At 39.1% G+C, this 18,452-nt stretch overlaps 2 protein-coding genes across 7 annotated transcripts; both read right to left on the minus strand.

Moving 5' to 3' along the window:
* Nucleotides 1–93: 93 nt before the first annotated feature.
* Nucleotides 94–8,782, minus strand: LOC103723697 (uncharacterized). 6 transcript variants are annotated; one of them, XM_089923989.1, is made up of 9 exons: nucleotides 8,612–8,782; nucleotides 5,501–5,611; nucleotides 4,298–4,432; nucleotides 4,004–4,123; nucleotides 3,768–3,887; nucleotides 2,183–2,288; nucleotides 2,045–2,102; nucleotides 478–1,894; nucleotides 94–354 (listed from the first exon to the last, which is right to left on the minus strand). In XM_089923989.1, the coding sequence occupies exons 1-8, from the start codon at nucleotides 8,703–8,705 to the stop codon at nucleotides 1,016–1,018; spliced, it is 1,623 nt and encodes a 540-aa protein (XP_089780115.1). In that variant the 5' UTR covers nucleotides 8,706–8,782; the 3' UTR covers nucleotides 94–354; nucleotides 478–1,015. The 6 variants fall into 6 exon arrangements, with proteins under 6 accessions (XP_089780115.1, XP_017702264.4, XP_088579676.2 ...); XM_017846775.5 differs by having other exon boundaries at nucleotides 94–359; XM_088723550.2 differs by having other exon boundaries at nucleotides 5,501–5,628; nucleotides 8,612–8,780.
* A 5,283-nt stretch (nucleotides 8,783–14,065) lies between these two features.
* On the minus strand, nucleotides 14,066–15,643 carry LOC103723696 (crocetin glucosyltransferase 3-like). The gene has a single exon (XM_008814696.6). The coding sequence runs from the start codon at nucleotides 15,591–15,593 to the stop codon at nucleotides 14,172–14,174; it is 1,422 nt and encodes a 473-aa protein (XP_008812918.4). The 5' UTR covers nucleotides 15,594–15,643; the 3' UTR covers nucleotides 14,066–14,171.
* Between the last annotated feature and the right edge of the window lie 2,809 nt (nucleotides 15,644–18,452).

Here is an 18,452-nt window from a genome sequence, read left to right on the forward strand (position 1 = left end):
GAGCTAAGCATTGTCCAAGTCCAAGAGGAAACGCATTCGTCAATTTCGAGGGGAGAATGGGGGAAAATTCAAGTCAAAAAACCTTTAATCTTCTTCCTGAATTAGACATTTTACTTCTTACCAGCTCCCTCTAATACAATTGTTGTCCATACATTCACATTTGTTAGGTGATGCTTTACTAGCTCCCTCCAATACAATTGCTCCCTATATATTCACGTTTGTGAGATGAGGCTACTACCTCTATCACAACTAACCCTTTCCTAAAAATGAAATATAAAGTATTTTACCAAGAAACAGCCCTTGGCCTTGCCAAATCACTTTTTCTTCTCTCAACTTTCCTCTTTTCAGCCATTTCTGTCCTGCCAAGGACATCAAACAGTCAAGAGTTGGGCACTCAAAAAAATCCCTAGAATATGACACCAAGATGCATCCAAAGCATGAAATATGCAATTTACAGTAGCAAGATTTCAGACTCACCTTAGCAAAGTCATGCTGCTCACTTCTGAACCACCATAAGGTTGAAAGGGGGGTGGGTTGTGGAGAATTAGATGTATATACCGTATGATTTGTTCATACAACTGTTACCCTAGATAGAACTCAAAAGTCTATAACCTAGTCTTGTATACATACAGCCTGATGCCCTTAGATCAATATAAAGCCACTATTCATCTTCTCCTCAAGAGCATTTAATTATCACATATAGTTCTCCTTTAACATCAGCACCAGCTTTGTCTATTAGGAAGAATGCAGAGATCCTCTCTTCCCTTCCCAAAGAAAAGTTGGGACATAAGGATTTAAAATCAGTTGAGGCTAGATATGTCACCTGCATGGCGACTTTGGATTCCCACAATGCTTCTTTCACCTGCAAAATCATCTTTGCTTGTGGTAGACATGCAATTCAGTATACCTCCTATGTTCCCTTCATGAGGCAGGAGAGAGCAGAAATCAACAAGCAAAGTTGTGTGTCCAAAATAGGTGCACTCTTCCTTTCAGGCTCATAATTATGTTCTGAAGTCTAAAAGAGACCATCCAGGTTTTGATGGGGTGTTACTTGGAGCATCACCTCATGGTTGCTGGTAGGTGAAGACTTGAACATGCTGTCAACAGTAGGTGAGCTCTTCCATTCTAGTTCATATGCATGCAGTGGAGTTGAAAGGAGACCATTCACACTCAGATGAGATGTATCAGGCAGCGCCAAGCAGTTGCTGCTGGAGGAAAAGTTGAATATCTTTCTACTTTCATAGAAGTTAGTTTGATCAAGAAAATTTGGAGCAGTATACAAGGTTAGGGGCAAATGATCCATCTCACTTTCAGAACCAAAAGATAGCCCTGGCTCTTCAATGTCCTCATTCCATCCCAGTAACCGAGTAGTACACTGCTCTTTGACCAGCTCTAAATGCAATTCTTGACCGTGGAGATCACATAGCTTTGTTGAAGTTCTTTTGGTATAAGGCACAAGTGATTTCTCAGTGAAGGGGTGATAGGCAGAAAAAGCTCTAGGGATTGGGTAAACGAATTTGGGTAACATGTATCCAAATTCTGTGCTCCATTCAATAGCTGAGGTTGATCTGTTCTCAGCATGCAGATCTGAGCTTCCCGCTTCATCTAATACCCAATTGGATTGCTTGTTGCACTGAAACCCTGCTTCAATAGCATGCCAAGTAGGAGAAACCTCAATCTCAGAGTACTCCAGTGGAAAACTGATGCAATCATCTGTTCTCTTGCATTTATGAGCAAGCAAATCCGTTCTTGAGTGTTTTGTGGAAATAGTTGGAAAAAGGTTTCTTCCTGTTAACTCAAGCACTTCTTCCAAGGGACCATCAAACTTGGATGCAGCAAGTGACCGGCACCAGTCATTTGATACCTTCTGCACTGACTTTGTGAGTTTCTCATGCTGACATGGCATCAAATTTTTAGGTTAGCTGACAGTATCTTGAGTCACATGAACTGTTGATAATGCAATCAACCTTAAAGATAATTAAAATTATGAAGCAGACATAAAATAAACCATTCTATAATGAAATTGAAACTTGAAAGAGCATACGTCGCTCGATTTTCTCCCAGTGCCCAACCTATGCAGGAATTTGAAAATTGAATCTGATCTGAGAATATATTTTGTCAGATGATAATTTCACATATAAGATTGAAAAGGTAGACGAGGTTCCGAAAATATTTTACTAACCTATTTAGTCGTAATTCATCAATTTCCAGAGACAACGCTTGCAATGCTAACTGAAGTAGTTTACGCCTCTTTTCAGTAAAAATTCCACTGTGCTTGTATTTTCTTCCTAAGATTTTGAAAAATGATAATACTCAATTAGCATCTTCACCATGCTTCTAAGGCAAAACAGTCATAAAAAGATTTATTCACACATTATCATGTTTCTATTCAAACTTAAATTGCAACAATGTCGACAGATTATTTTCAGAAGAGTCAGTAGTTAATATATCAGGTAAAAAGAACAATGGCTTGCTCTGACCTCAAAAAATTTGTAAAAACTTCAACGATATGGCAGCATTTATGCCTACATTTACTAGCCGACATAAAATATTTATAAGTTCACACTCTCGGCACATATATTGATGGTCACTTTTTCAAAAAAAGGAAAAGAAAAAAGAAGCAGAATCGATTATCTTCTTCATTTTGGGCACAATTTCATGGAAGCAGCAAAGGCAAGTCTTCTTTGCTTTGGCTCCACTTGTGCAACATAGACTGTGGTTGAGCTCTACAGTACAGTTCAGCTGCAGCTTTACGTGCATAAGAGGATTCCTGGTCAGCAGTTAATGTGCACATAAACCAAAACACAACCCTAGGGCATTGGCTTCTTCACTTTAAAGTTGAATTTATCATTATATATATTTTTATTGCATGAACTTAAGGTCTCTGGTCGAGTCTGCTTTCAAACAAATACTGGATAACATATGTAAAAAATCCAAGTACAATTGGTTTGGTTTTACCATCATCTGCTGCACTAGTATACATTCTTTGCATAACTAGTGAAAATATTAAGGCCCTATCTGGACAATCAGCTTTCCATCAACATTATTTCTGATGGCACGTACGATAGTCACTGTGTAGCAGATATGAAAGAAAAGAGAAGCTGAGAGGAAGCCCACCGATCACACTCAGTCCCAATTTTTTTGGATAAATAGAATCCACTGAAAAGATTGAATTTGCTCAACCATCCTCTCCCCAGCCACACACACACACAAAAAAAAAAAAGAAATCATGACGGGCGATTGATGGGCTCACATATCCATTAAACTTCTCCAGCCCAACTTGTCTCTAAACAGATAATTCCCCCGTCTGGATATTAAAAAGGGAGATGGATTTGTCAACATATAAAACAGGCCCTAAGACAAAGGATCCAGCATATAGTCCATGTGATCTGTGACCCTCTCCAAAATACATCATATGGCTTTCTCCATGACTTGGAACCTATTTAATTTAAGTTCGATCTTTGAGTAAGGAGGTTATGATACATGAGGAAGATATAGTTAAATTATATGACATAGTATGATAACTGCAATGTGTAACTTTTAACTTCACCAAGCACCAAAGAGCCAGGAAACAAATAACTTTTAACTTACTGGCACAAACACAGACAGATTTAAGAATTGCTTAGTACATTACCTTTGTTAAAGACAAAGATCTAACTTTCATGCATAAACATGATCATGACCAAATGAGATTATACTCATGGGAAACACCATTCATCATCACATCAGATATCAATTAAATCAAAACCATTCATTTTTTTTCTCACCATAGTTCCATGAAACCTCTGCAGGTGTGAATATGGACCTTTGAGAAATAGGCATGACACTATGAATGGGCAATGAGGATTTGTTCACATCATATTTGCATGTGACTAAGCTATTCAATGCTGCAAAGAGAAAGAGAAACAGTTAACTAGATAAATCTACAAGATGAAAAGGAAAGCTTGGTTAGATCTATAAATGCACCAGAGAAACCACTAGAATAGCTGAATTTAATGCTCACCACAATTTTCAGTAACCATAGCAGGTGTAAAAGAGGACCTTTCAGCAATAGGCGTGACATTTTGAAGAGGCAAAATGGACTTACTCATATCAGATTTGCATGTGCCTGAGTTATAGAAATCTGCAAAAGGGGAAAAGGCACACAATTAAATATATGACCTTCCATGTGCAATTTAAAATGCAAGAACTGTTAAATGTTTTCTTTAAATGCAGAATGCCATACTAGGAAAAACAAAAGGAACATCAAATTCCATTTGAAAGGCTAGAAGCCAAAGTAATCCATATGTGAACCTACTTGCCACACCATCCCTTTCTTTGGATGTCTTCAAATTGATTTCTTGCACAGGAGCTCCATAAGAACAACATTTATGACCAGCTTCTTCATGTAGTTTTTTAAAATACTTGTACTCGGAAGTCTTTGCACGATCAGCTGCCAACATTTTTTTTAAGTTAAACAGAAAATTCAAGCTATGAATAGATAACTAATCCAATACCCAGAATTATATTGAAAAGAACAACTAAAGTTCCATTTTAGCATACTATGAAATATCAAATATAGCATAATACTTATTCTCAAATGCAGGCCTTGATGCAACATTAGGGTTGCTCCATCATGACCTAGGTGTCATGGCTTTGAAACATAGAAATAGCCTCCCTGCATGTGGGGCTAAGGCTGAGTGCCTTTTGGCACCATGCAGGAAGGCTACAAGCCCTTTGGCTGGTGTCAAAGGGCATAATAACAAGTGGCCAGCATGATGTCTGAAGTGGCATGGTGACGCCTGCCATGGTGCCCCAAAGCAAACAAAGAAGTCTAAACCATGCTGTGTTGACATGGGCCAGCATCAGTTAATACCTTTTGATAAGCTCTATACAGTACATAGGGATTTGCTCCAGTGCAATCCTCTAAGCCTAAGCTGAAAGCCCATTTTACATCCTCTTTTAGAGTAAATAGCATAGTTTCCCTTTGTTGACCCACAAACCACTTCTAATTCTTCACACACAAAAGACCATGTCAATTCCTAGTGGATTATGGATAAACAACAATACTTGGGGACCAATGCAGGGGAATGAATGAAGAACTTTCTATTTAAGAAGCTTTATTATTTTATTTATGGTCATATGCAGCATCATAAATCTTTAGATTCGAAAAACATTTGGGTTATAGTTGACAGTGGGGATTCAAGGGATTTAATAAAAAATGGGATCAACTAAGCTATGTCTCCAAAGTAATTGTCATATAAAATGACCTTTTTTCCCTTGTTTTAAAAACTAGGACAAGAGCAAGCCTGACCAAAAATATTATAATCTCCAAGTTTTTTTAATGTTTTATTACACAATAAACAGCCTATAATATTAGAAAGTTGATATATTTGTCTTCATGTGATGGTAAAATTGAGAAAAGAAAGGTACTATCAGGTTTAAGTTGACCAATATTTCCGTTATAATTTGTACGATACTCATATAAGCAAAGGAGTATGCTTGTAATATGGGAACGTACAACTTGGAGACCGAGTTGTTTCCGTCTTTACTGAACGTGCACTCTTTTCACATCTTAGTTCTTGAACACTAAGAGAATCTGCAAACTTCACCTTTTTCCTTCTGCTCATACCTTTTAGCAAACAGTCCCTTTCAATTAGATGAAACACAGGTTGAGAAATAATAATATATGCAATATAACAGCAATCAAAACCAAGATCTTGACCTCCTATCTCATAATATTCTGTTTATCAATAAATATGCAAGTAAAAGTTTATTCAACAGTTAATGGTCCAGCAATTTTAACTGCAAAGTTTATCGCTGATACTATCATTTTTCAACATGTTCATGTAATTGAATAGAGCATTGCGGAACAGGGTAGAAAGAATGAATTTCTCATTTGACAGTTTCCTGAATGTAATTTAATGCACTATCTGATATAAGCAGTTGGATTCTTACATGTCAATTGCATATCTAATCCTGTCGCACTCTTTAAACAACATATTAGATCTTGTTACAACATATTTCTTGTTCAATGTGTGATGAAGAAGGAAAAAAGTAGCAGGGAGGTTGTTTTTTTACTTTAAGTTTTGTCCATGTGGACAAAAGGCACATTAATCTTCAGATTAGTTAGCTGGCCTGTTTAATGGAAGGAAGAAATGTATCATGAGCATATATGAACAAGTACAGAAAATACAAAGTAGAAATTTTAAATCACGTCATATGCATACCACATAGGTTGGTCAAATCTTCTGCTGGAGCAAAACAAGGAAAGATTGACATGATATTTTGAAATGTTGTTGGCATATAAAGATCTTATACGTGGTGAATGCAAAGAGGTAGCCATAGATCGGAATAATTTGTGAATTTGGATTTGTAAACCTCATCACATGTAGTTGGACAAGGTTTGATGGCTATGGTTGCACTTACAGAGACTAAAGTAGGGATAACATAGAAGCCATGATGAAACAAAACAGAGAACTATAGCAAGGATAAACAATGAAGGCTTTCTGACCGCATGCAAACTAATAGCTAGAAAAATAAGTTACTTGCAAAAGATACTAAATACTAATTTTTTTTAAAAAAATAGAAGAATAAATCAATGAATGGATGAATTGCATGTATGTTTGTGAATGCATGTGTGCATATGTCTTAGAGCAAAGTCTAGCACCTTTCAACCCTCTTCTCTTCCTCCTCCTATTCTTCCTGCTTCAGCGCAGCACCTCCCATCTTTTTTCCTTCCCTCTTCACCAATCTTTTTCAGTGGCCTCTCTCCTTTGGCACTAATATAACTAAAAAAATTGAGTAGCTTTGGCATTTGGTGGTCGCATAGTGTGAGGGTTACAGGACAGCCCACCTTAAAAGATGAACAAGAAAGAAACTAAAAATTGGCCAGGACATAAGCCCCATAGTTTCAGAACATACTTATTAAAGAATTAAGTGTTGAACTTTAACTTTATATGTCAAGAGATCATCGCCCTCAATAAAGAATCAACTTTATGGATTCACCAGTTGCTTAAATTCGATAAAACTAGACAAGGTACAAATAAGACTATCAAAAAAACATCACAAAATAGATTGCATAAGTCTAAATCTAACCAAAAAGGCCAATTTGAAAACCTAATTCCAGCTGACACCCAACAATGAGACATCAATTGATTCACTTCATAAAACTTCACAATCAAAGCATTATAGAATCAAGGGAGCTTCTTGAATCCTTTACTTATCTTTCAGCTTGGACATATTATTAAAGGTGTTAAACTTAGGTTAAACATTGGTATCAGAGGACCACAGAGTTTAAGATGGAAGGGTGTTTACAATGATTGTGAAAAATAAAAATGAACAAAAAAAAGGGCCAAGAGCCAAAAGTAGTGTCAGAAGTGAGGAATAACAAGATTCTCAAAGGTAGATTTAGGAGGAACATGATGAACTGATAATTGTTATACATGATAACAAGAATCTTTCTCCATCAACCAGCTTAACAATGGCAAATCTAGGTGAGCAAGGGAAACCCTACGAAGCAACTAACCTCATACAAGATCAAACTCAGCAAATTGGACCCAAGTACTAAAGTAACGGCTCTTGAATAATGCCAAAGACAGAAAAAGGTGCATAGAACTCTTGACTTGGCTGCATTCCTTGCTAAGAAAAATAAACATGCTGGCAACTAATACTATTAACTTGACTTGATACATAACAACCAGAACCAGGTAACAACTTCTATCAGATGAGCAGTCATATTATGGTATAGAAAATGAGGTGAATTTGATAATTATTAGCCAGCATAATAGCTCCAAATGTTCATTGCATGATATTGGCCGTTGCAGCAACAAATCATCAATCCGGTAACACAGGTTATTTCATATGTTTAAAATCTCCTGATTTATATTATGTCATCAACAAGCTATATATCACTTATGAAAAGTCAAATAAATCCCAATAACTATCAACAATGTTAATTTGGACTGCAGTTTGCTGTAGGATGCTGAAAAGCTGAATAAAGAAACATTTTCAAGCATTATCAACCAGTGTATTTAGAGGGCCTGACTTAGTAGCTAAACTAAGAAGAAAACAACACACGGTTGCATTAAGGGCCAGTCAAAGTCTCAACTCGGGCTTTGGTATTCAATCCATAAACAATAACTGGAATTTGGCGACAATCTCATTAACACTGTAAAGAGGGTACCGGAACCGTAAAATTCAGTGGTCAACGTCATCAATAAACGGGTTGACCTTCCTTCGACAATCTAATTAGCAACGGTGTTATGGATCTTCCGTCACAAATTCCACCTGTTTGCCCCCAGGCATCACTGTTCTCTTTCTCAACCCTTCCGCACAAAGTTCAAACCCCATTCTTTATCTCAACCACCTCCCATCTTTTTTCCAGATATCACAACTACTTGATCATATAATAACGAAACCCCTCCAATAAACTTCCATCCGCTTTAATTGAATCAGTCTTCAGCTCTCCCTACCTTACAGAGATCAAAGCAAGAAACTAATCCAGAATCGATCCCAATTCAAATAAAGAAAATAATTTACTTTCGTGTTCCATAAAGTCGCTATCAGAATCTGTTAGTAAATCAAAATGTCCAAAAAGCAAAGCAAGAATTCGAAAGATTGAGATCCTTACCGGAGTCGCAGTAAACCCTAGAATTTGGGGAGGTGTTGGAGCCCGGAGCGGCTCGCGAGCGTTTGAGGAACGGTTTACAATACCGAGGCTCCATCGTTCTCCGCCAACTCGAATGACCCTTTTGCGCGCCAAAAAAAAAGAGAGCTCTGAGATCCAGATTGAGTCGGTCAGGGTTGGGGATACTTTTTCCCGAATTATCAAAAATCACAAATCCAGATAATCAAATTAACTAAGAATTAAAAAATAGTTATGTAACTTGCCTGCTGTTTTATTCACAGCTAATTGAGAAAATCAAGGATTAAGAATTAATGATTTTATGTTATCCAAAAGGATCACTAGATACATTGTGAATTAGCTCACTAAATTGAATTATGTGTAAAAACTTCCAAAAACTATAAATTCCCCATGTGACATTTAATTTTAGTGTATTTTTTGTTGAATTAACTAATTTTTAGAGATTATTGAGGGTGTGCACCATCCTTAAAAGGATTTACTGCACCCCAATGATATTTAGGTTTAATGACATTTCAGTTTCAAAGTAAGTCGATCAGAATAAAAGTTTCATTTTCAAATAAAATTTTGGTCGAGTGTATTTTCTAATCTAGAAGAAACTAGGCAATGAAACTAGGCATTGCAACATCAATCAAAGTTGGTACGATATTGAGATTTAGCTCTGTAATGATTTTATGTTTTCTGTAATATTTTTATCCATTATTATTTTAGTAAACTTCTAATCTTTTGTAACTAAAAGAAGAATTCAATTCAAATTTGGGACTCAGATCTCATTAGCATAAAAAAAATTATTGTAACTTAATCTTATCACATTAATGAAAGCAAAAATGGTCTATAACCTTGCTTTGAGTGGCTTGAAAGAATTACATCGCTCTCTTTGATGAAATTACCATATTTTGTTGTTGATAATAATTTTTGCATACATTTTATTTTTGCTTTTCCTTCTATATAATCTATTTAGGAAACAGAAAATGGCCCACGTGTGCTAGCATGCTGGATTAACTCAATTGACGAATGTGTGTATGTCAATTATCAAATGATGAGCAATTAAGAATCAAATTATGTGGATTCAATGCCTTATATAAGAGGGCTGCGCAATTTCAAGATCTCAAGTGGTAGTGATGGCTAGAGCAATTGACAAAATAAGAACAACAAAATTTTTAGTTGAAAAATAAAGATGAGTATTTGAAACATCATTCATATAAAATAAAATATAAAATAAATCTAATCTCAAAGTATAATCACATTTCATCTTTTACTTTTGAAACAATAGTCACAAACTAGGTATGTGAGAGCAACTTATTTGGCAACGAAGAATTACAATGCAGAAAAATATTAGTAAAACATATACTATTTGGAGAAATAATAGGCCAGGGAAAAAAGAATGATCAAAAACTTTTTCAATCATTCAAATAACATTGCTAGAGTTTAGAACATTAGAAGAATACGGCATTACATTATAAGATAAAATGGAGTCAACGCACCTATTAATGCATCTCACAATGTATAAGTATGAAGCAGTAGGTTATTGCAAACAGCTGAATGTAAAAATAAAAGCTATCTTTCTCCATGTCGTCAGCCTTTGTCCAAATATCCATTTGGCAATGTGGACCAAGGTCAAAGTCATTATTTTGTGATATAAAGCATGAAGAGAAATATCAAAGTGGAACTTATCCACTGATCCTATTGACTTGATCGATCAACTGATTTGTTGGAAATGCAAAGTCTTTTGAAATCATAATTTTCAGCCAATTTAATCAAGACCAACTCATGGCAAAGTATTGGCCAAGCCACTCCAACTTGGCCGAGTTTTGATACAGATTGCTAAATTTGGAGTTAACTAAAATTGCTTATTTTTAATGAATAGAAATGGAAAGAATTGAGGGAATGTTTGGTCGGGAGAAGTTGGGCTCTGAAATGAGAATAAGAATAACTCCCGTTTCAACCTTTTGGTTAGAGAAGTCTCATTCTCATTTTAATTTCAAAGAAAAATGGAAATACCCCAATCTCCCAAAATCCAATCTTGACTTTTTCCTACTATTCAGATCTCATTTCAATCCCAATTCCAGTTACAAACCTAACACGTCTGAGAATATAGCCATTTTGATTCCTATTCTGAACCATTCCAATTCCAATTCCGATTCTAATTTCGGTCGCGAACCAAATGCAAATGATTCAAATCAAATCAGGTGGCCTGCAAGATTGAGCACTAGGTTACCATGCCTTTGGAAAGCAAGGTTGATTCTTTTTATTCCTCAGCTCTCTCTCATCTTGTGAGGGTGTAATTATAAGCATATGAGTACTCCTCTTATGCTGATACCATCTTTCTTTCTAAAAGAACTATCCAGCCAAGATTCATGTACACTGGTTCAGTGCCCTGGAAAAGGTCATCATGTATGCTTTGAGGAAGCTTATTATCGTGTTAGATGTAATGGTTTAAAACTGGATCTTTCAATTTGAAGACTTGATATCAAGACATTAACTTTTCTGTCCTTTCTATATTTTGGAGGATGACCGTGAGTTTTATTTTAAACATGTACTAATTTTTTTTCAGCACTATCTTATTTTTCAGGGCTGCCAATATATCAGGCTTGTCCAAGATGCCTGAGTGTCTGACCTAACAAACTGGGTCAGGCCAATTTTAGGCCTAACTCAGTTTTAGCCCAAACAAACTCAAAAGGACCCAGAATCTAGTCGGGCTTGGACCCATTGACATATCTATTATTTTTTAAATTAAACATTTGCTTTCAATTTGTGGCCAATCTTAAATCATACCAGTGCCAGAGAATGGCCAATAAGAATAAAAGACCAGTTGAAACTCTTCCAAATCTTGCTACTTGTTTGGGACCTGATTTGTATCAGCCTTTAACCTAAAGCGTATTGAGTATGTATAGATCACCCTTAGAACTGACAGACCTCATGACATCTTATCTATTCCAGCCCTAACACAGATATAGAACTGAATTCTCTGATGGTCTAGCTCCTTACATGCTTTCAAGTTGAGGGGTATTAGAATGGTCCTCACCTATGAACGGAGGGTTACCTCATTGGTCATACCCCTTGGCCTAGTAGTTTGGTAGAATTCACATCTTCGCATGTCAAAAAGGAAAAAGAAAAAAAGAATGGAAACTCTATAAAAAATAGAAGGAAAAAAAAGTATGCAAAGAGCTAGAGTGATAACCATCGTAATAAACATGTAAAGAACTAAGACCGACCTTTAGGATTTACACCATCTAAGTTAGGCATGCCACTAATGGAAAGTGGGCAATCGCCTTTCAAGATCTCTATTTGTTTGGTCTAGGTCTGGATCCACAGCCGTGCTCCTTTTGTACTGTACAACTCTCGGCCATCATGACAGATGGCTGTCAAATAGAATGCAGCAAGTCATATTGCTTTACATGCTATATACAATGCATCATTTTTGAATGCTAGACAGCTATCCATATCCATGATTGGATTACAAAACAACAATAAAATTGGCAATCGCCTTTCAGGATCCCTATTTGTTTCGTATCCATATCCATAGTGCACCATTTTTGAATGCCAGAAGGCAATCCATAATTCCATATCCATAATTTGAATGCCAGAGGGCTATACAACTCTCTATAGTACAAAACATGCATCAAGAGGATTTCAACTAGTTTGTTTCCACCTATAAATGGCAAACGAACGGCTGCTCGAAGGATTACCAATTTTGTGAAATTCATTCATTATTGGATAGCAAACCAGTTGCTGGTCCGGAGCTTCCTACCTATGTGAATCCTGGTTTACTAGTTAGATGGCAAACAACTAGGCACAAATGGGATTCTCTATTGCATGAGTTCTTGTGCACTAGTGAATGGGTAGCTGCCCATGCCACCAAGATGGTATCCTAGTGATAAGAGGACGATAATTCCGCCCAAGTTGCTCGGGTTCGAAACGCGCGGACGTCGATTAAATTAGGGGACCGGATGTCCCACGCCCGGATGACTTGCTGGTGGTTATGTTTTTCTTCCACTTGTACCAAGATGGCGCTGGGGTGACGTACCTATACGTGAGGCGGTGAGCCCACGGGTCAGGGAAGGCACGCGAAATCTGCGACCTGTATTGAACATTTTCTGGTAGAAGGGGGGCCTAGTGGGAGCTGCTACGCGGGTGGGCTGGTCCCTCCCCCTCCCCTCCTATCTTCCACCCAAAAAAAAAAAAAAAAAAAAAGTAGCTGCCCATGGGATTACCCTTCACATGAATTGTGATGAATTGGTGAATAACGAATGGACGGCCACCCGATGCTTCTTGTATGCATGAATTTTGGAGCCCTGGTGACGAATGGACGTGCTCGTGAATCGCAAATGGCAGCCACCATGGGATTTCCATGCACAACTGGACATTTAAGACCTAACAACCATTTTGTTTCTTGGAGCACATATGTTTAATTGTTTCTCTCCTTTTCTTTTAGTTTTTGTATACAAGCAAAATTAATTCAAAAGATTTGGCTATGCAGAGTGATGAACTACTACGTTTAACTAGCAAGAGCAAAATTTGATGCGAGAATTTTCTTGCTACCACCTTGTGTGTTAGGTAAGTATTTCCCTATTTACCATGGTGTATGGTGAGAGCTGTATGGATGGCCTTGTCTACTTTATTTTTAATATAAAGTGAAAATGACCAACTACTGGCAATGCTCGGGGATTATAAAAGATTAGAATATTGATCATTAACATCCATCTAAGGTACCAAGGTTTGGTTTCCAGAAGGTATAGATTTTTTTTTCATTAAAAATTCATTAATCATATATTTTAATATGTTTCAGAAAGTTATGGGCTTCTTGCTGGTGTTAAATAACAAAACTCAAAAGAATTGCTGCAAGTAGACTAATTCACAACCGCCGCTACAAGCAGTCCATTGACTATTATTAGCATTGCGATTACCCGAACGGGGTCCTGCTATGTTATTTGAAAACTAAAGACTTCAGATTTAAGTCTCCAATAATACATCTTGAAGAATTTGAACCTCCATAACTATAGTATTAGGTGATCGCTCTCGCAACTCTCTCAAAAGAAACTCCCATCTTAGTTATACTTATCATAAACAATGATTAGGTAATACTATAGGACTAAGTATAACCAAAAGTGATATTATAGTGAATGTTAAAATGGTGAAGAATTTTGAGATCAATAATATGCTCAAATTTTGTCATGATATAATGTAATATGTTATAAGGCAAATGTTTGGAATTGATCATGATATGTTGGAGACCAAAGCTTGAAGCCCACTCACAGTTTTCCCTTGCATGACCCACTCGCATGCATCGTAAAGCAAATCTTTTTTTTTTAAGATCCTTATGAGAATGAGTAATGCTAAATACTTTTAAATAGAAACGAGCTTGATCAAAGGTGTAGCTAAATACGTTCATGTCGTTTACTAAGAATTTTAGGGGGGGGGGGGGGGGGGGGGGGGATGGGAACATGCGGCCCCATCGGTCCGGCCGGTTTGACCGGAGGCACGACCAAAGAAGCATAGCACGCACAGGCGCAAAAGATCACCTTGAAATCACACCGCCGGCCGTTGATCAGCGCAATCGGAGTGTCTGAGCACCCACCACCTCCAAGAACTCATCCAGTGCCCTCAGCGATGCCCCCTTGACCCCCCCGGATTCCGACACCGCCGCCTCCAGCTCCGCCGCGACCTCCCTCGCCCTCCGTCGTATCTCCCTCCCCCTCTCCCCCTCCCCCATCACCTCCGCCACCGCCGCCGCCGCCTCCGCCGCACTCCCCACCTCCATGCACACCCCGAGCTCCTCCTTCATCAGCTTCGCGTTGCAGAACTGCTCGCCCCCCAGTGGCCACGCGATCACCGGCACCCCGTGCCGCATGCTCTCCAACAACGAGTTCCACCCGCAGTGGCTCACGAACGCCCCCGTCGCCGCGTGGGCTAGAATCTCGATTTGCGGGACCCAACCCCTGACCACCAGTCCGACTCCCTCTCCCACGACCCCTTCCGGCGCCTGGTCCGCCGCCGGCGCCGCCCAGAGGAACGGCCGCCCCTGCCCCTCCAGCGCCGCTGCAAGAGCCGCCGCCTCCCCGGCCGGCAGCCGGTTCTGCGATCCGAACGACACGTACGCCACCGACCCCCGCGGGTGCCGGTCCAGCCAAGCTCGGCAACCGGCTGCCGGGTCGGCGGCGCCTCCGTCCTTCACGCCGCGGCCGGCGGGAGGCTTCGGCGCGGCGGCGAAGAGGGGGCCCACCGCGAAGACGGGCAGGCCGGAGGAACTAGCCCAGGCGTCGAGAAAGGGCTTCTCGAGGGCGTCAGCGGTGTTCCAGAGTGCGGCGCCGGAGCCGCGGCAGAGATCGGCTTGGCGGCGGACGAAGACGGCGGTGGAGTGGTCGGGGGAGGCGGCGGAGAGCATGTTGCGGGAGAGCTGAGAGCGGCGGACGGCGACGCCGGGGAGGTCCGGGACGGCGAACTCGTCGGCGTCGGAGGCGGCGTGGGGGAGATAGCTCCAAATATAATTATAAATCGACATGGCGAAAGGCCCGGAGGTGTAAAGGACGGCGTGGAAGACGCCGAGGGATTGGGCAACGGGGACGGTCCAGGGGAGGAACATGTCGGCGATGACGCAGAGGAGGGGAGGGTCGGCGCCACCAGCGCCGGCGGCGGAGAGGTCGGAGAGGAGGCGGTGGAAGTGAGGTTGGAGGGAGTAGGTGGCGTGGTTGAAGGGGGTGACGAGGTGGGCGGGGAGGGCGAAGGTGGTGTCGGCGTCGGGGGGGAGGCCATGGTCGGAAGGGCGGAAGGGGATGGCGGCGAGGCGGAGGGAGGGGAAGAGGTCGTGGGGGAAGAGGCGGCGGAGGTGGGGGAGGTTGCCGGTGGTGGTGACGAGGGTGAGGGTGAGACCGGGGTGGCGGGCGGCGAGGAGGCGGGCGAGGTCGAGGCAGGGGTTCATGTGGCCCTGAGCCAAGAACGGGAACAGAACTATGTTCCCTTTCGCTGCCATCGTCGACGCTCGAGAAACGAAGAGCTGAGGCGGAAAACAGCGGAGCCTTCTTCCAGGGAACTTTACACTCATCACAGAGAGTATAAGAGTTTTGTGCGTAAGTGCTACGTAACCATTCATTAGGGTATATTCCATGATACATCATGGAAAGTTATATTTTTCTTTTTGTATTTAAATGATATTAGTAGATGATGAAAAGGTGATTTTGCTGGATGATGCATTTTCTTATCGAGACTGATATTTTTAAAGGATCGGGGCCTTTTCACATGTCTGGTTGTCCATTTAATATTTTTTAAAATCCTTTCTTTTTTTTAAGATCTAGGGTCACTACATAACAAGGTCAAATTGTCCTTACTGATGCCTCAGTTTTTTTTAAGGTATTTGTTGTTCATTACTCGCATGGAATACGTGGCAGAGTTGCTCACTAGGGCCGGCTTCTATTAAAGAAAAAGTGAGAATGTCGCAATCTATGATCTCATCCAAAAAGATTAGGTCACATACTCTTCTTTGTGTGAGCTCTAACATCCTCGTGCGGCTAAGAGATTAAATCTTATCAAATCTAATCATAAGTACTAGGATCAGTCTGTGGTCAGCTTCAATAAAACTATGCTGCAGACTGCAGTGTCTCCTACTCTATGTAGGCTATGAGTCGGATTTGCTCTAATATCATTTGTCACAATTCAAAATCTCATCCAAAAAAATTATGTAAAATATATTATATAAATTTTTTAGCTTTATATAAATATCCAAGAACTATTTGATGTATAATCGTTGTGGAGCTATATATATACATCCGCATGGAGAGAAAACTAGGATGTGTTTATGTGGCTGGCAAATGAAGGAAAGGCTAGGCTCAAAGTGGTCTGCATTTTGCACATCTAATGCAGGGACTATCGATCATCCACCATTAACTAGCCCTTCATCAAAGGCATCTGGCGTGTTTGAGAGACTCGAAGGGAGACCAGCCACTCTTAAATCACTTGGGACAAGCTCGGGGTCCAAACGGGCTTCTAAGAATTATTGAAAAATATTGCCTACTACTATATTATGATTATAAAATTGTGTTATAAAAGAATAATCTACTAAAATATATTAAGAAAATTGAAAAAACTTTTCCTAGATTGAGGTGTATGATACATATTGTCCAAAAAACATGATTCGCTCCCTATGTGCGGATTTATGGCGATCTCGTTCCCAAGGTATAACAATCCGACTCAGCCTAATGCTTCTCTAATGAGCACAATCGCTAAGAAGGCAGTGACCTAAATGACTCCTTTAGATGCCCAGAAAAGAAAAGAATAGAAAATAGAAAATTAAAGGGTGGAAGAACTCTGCCTGTGGAAGAAACTTTAGAAAAATAAAGCACCAGTGAATGAGAGAGAGATCGGATTGTGTTGGAATAATCTTGGATGCTGGATTCAAAGCCTATTTATAGACTCTATTTAGGTGACCGAGGAGAGGCGATGGTTCCAAAGATACATAATATTTTGGAAATATTGTAACTTTTCGGAAACCAATATTCTCTTCCAAAGAGTCGCAACTCTTCTGAAAGAGGTATGTGACAAAATAGTATTTTAAAGCATTTAAACCAACTAAATATAGGGGATAAGAAAAATTTAAATCTTTTTAAAATTAAAACTTCAACAATCTTCTACAAAAGATTTAAATTTTTAAAAATTATATAGTAGACTATCTGGGCAGCTTATACTGTGTAATGGTGAGGTGACCTATAGACTTGAACCTCGCTTAGTGATGATTGTATCCATATGAAGAAACCATAGTAGATTAGACCTTGAACTAGGTCCTTTATTTTAAATTTCTACTTATTACACATAGATCAATTGAATCTTTATGCGGTCAGCACCATTTAAGACCTTGTGCTTAGTACCTTGATTTTTTTATTAGAAATTTGTTATTTGTTGGGAAATGTTATTCTTGTAAGGACATGTTCAAACTCAGTCTTCATAATAATAAAGTATCTCCAAATTTTGCTTATTAAAAAAAAAGTCTAAACTTGATTGTACTAGAAATTGCTATATATATATATATATATATATATATATATATATATATATATTTGTTTACCCCAATTTAATTTGATAGCGATTTAGGCACCTCAAAACCTTGAATTGTTTTATTATTTTCTCCATTCAAACCACTCTTCCCCAACAAGAACTCCAAAGGAACAATTCGAATAAATCCATCATTGCATCTAGTTGGGAGATTCGGAAAGAAAGAAGCCAGCATGCGCTCCTCCATAAGACTTGCTCTCCTGCTGGTCTCGGGCTAAAAATGGCTAATCCCTTCTGAAGGTGGGGTTCGCTATGTTCTAGTGAAAGTGCTTGAGCCTCACCATCTTATCCTACCTCTTCTAAATAGACTTTCCTTGTGATGCAGGTAGTTTATTCCCTCTCTTGTGCTGTCGTACTTTTGGCCAACCAAGGGTCTATAAGATCTTAACTTACTCTCTACATTATATCTGATTTAATAAAACTGAGAATAGGTCTATACAACCTCCCCATTTACTTCGACGGAGAGTAAACAACTCAATAACCATCAATACCAACGTATTTACTTTTCAAAACCACATTTTGTTTGTGGGTGAACTATTTTTCCTAGAAAAAATAGTTTTTGCATATTTGGTTAATAATAGAAAAGTGACACATTACAAAATAGTCTATATTTGGTTGAGTATCTACTTTTTTAAAAAAAATTATGTAAAATACATGTTATGCCCTTACTAAGGAGAAAAATTTACCTCATTCTACTTAAAAGCTTAAAGGTACTTTTGGGAAAAAAAACCCAATGTTTAGTAGGTGAAAATTGGATTTTACAACATCCCACATGGATTTTTTTTTT

This window comes from Phoenix dactylifera, chromosome 6, assembly GCF_051530095.1.
Source record: "Phoenix dactylifera cultivar Ajwa chromosome 6, Ajwa_hap1_PhDact_Kaust_v1.1, whole genome shotgun sequence".
NCBI lineage: Eukaryota > Viridiplantae > Streptophyta > Magnoliopsida > Arecales > Arecaceae > Phoenix > Phoenix dactylifera.

Excerpts from the sequence above, each read along its gene's own strand:
- LOC103723697 (XM_089923989.1), bottom strand. The coding sequence starts at position 8,705 with ATGGAGCCTCGGTATTGTAAACCGTTCCTCAAACGCTCGCGAGCCGCT. Across the intron at positions 4,433-5,500 it reads AACAACTCGGTCTCCAAGTT|CTGATCGTGCAAAGACTTCC; the intron begins GTACGTTCCCAT and ends AAATGTTGGCAG. Across the intron at positions 2,103-2,182 it reads GATGAATTACGACTAAATAG|ATCAGATTCAATTTTCAAAT; the intron begins GTTAGTAAAATA and ends ATATATTCTCAG.
- LOC103723696 (XM_008814696.6), bottom strand. The coding sequence starts at position 15,593 with ATGGCAGCGAAAGGGAACATAGTTCTGTTCCCGTTCTTGGCTCAGGGC.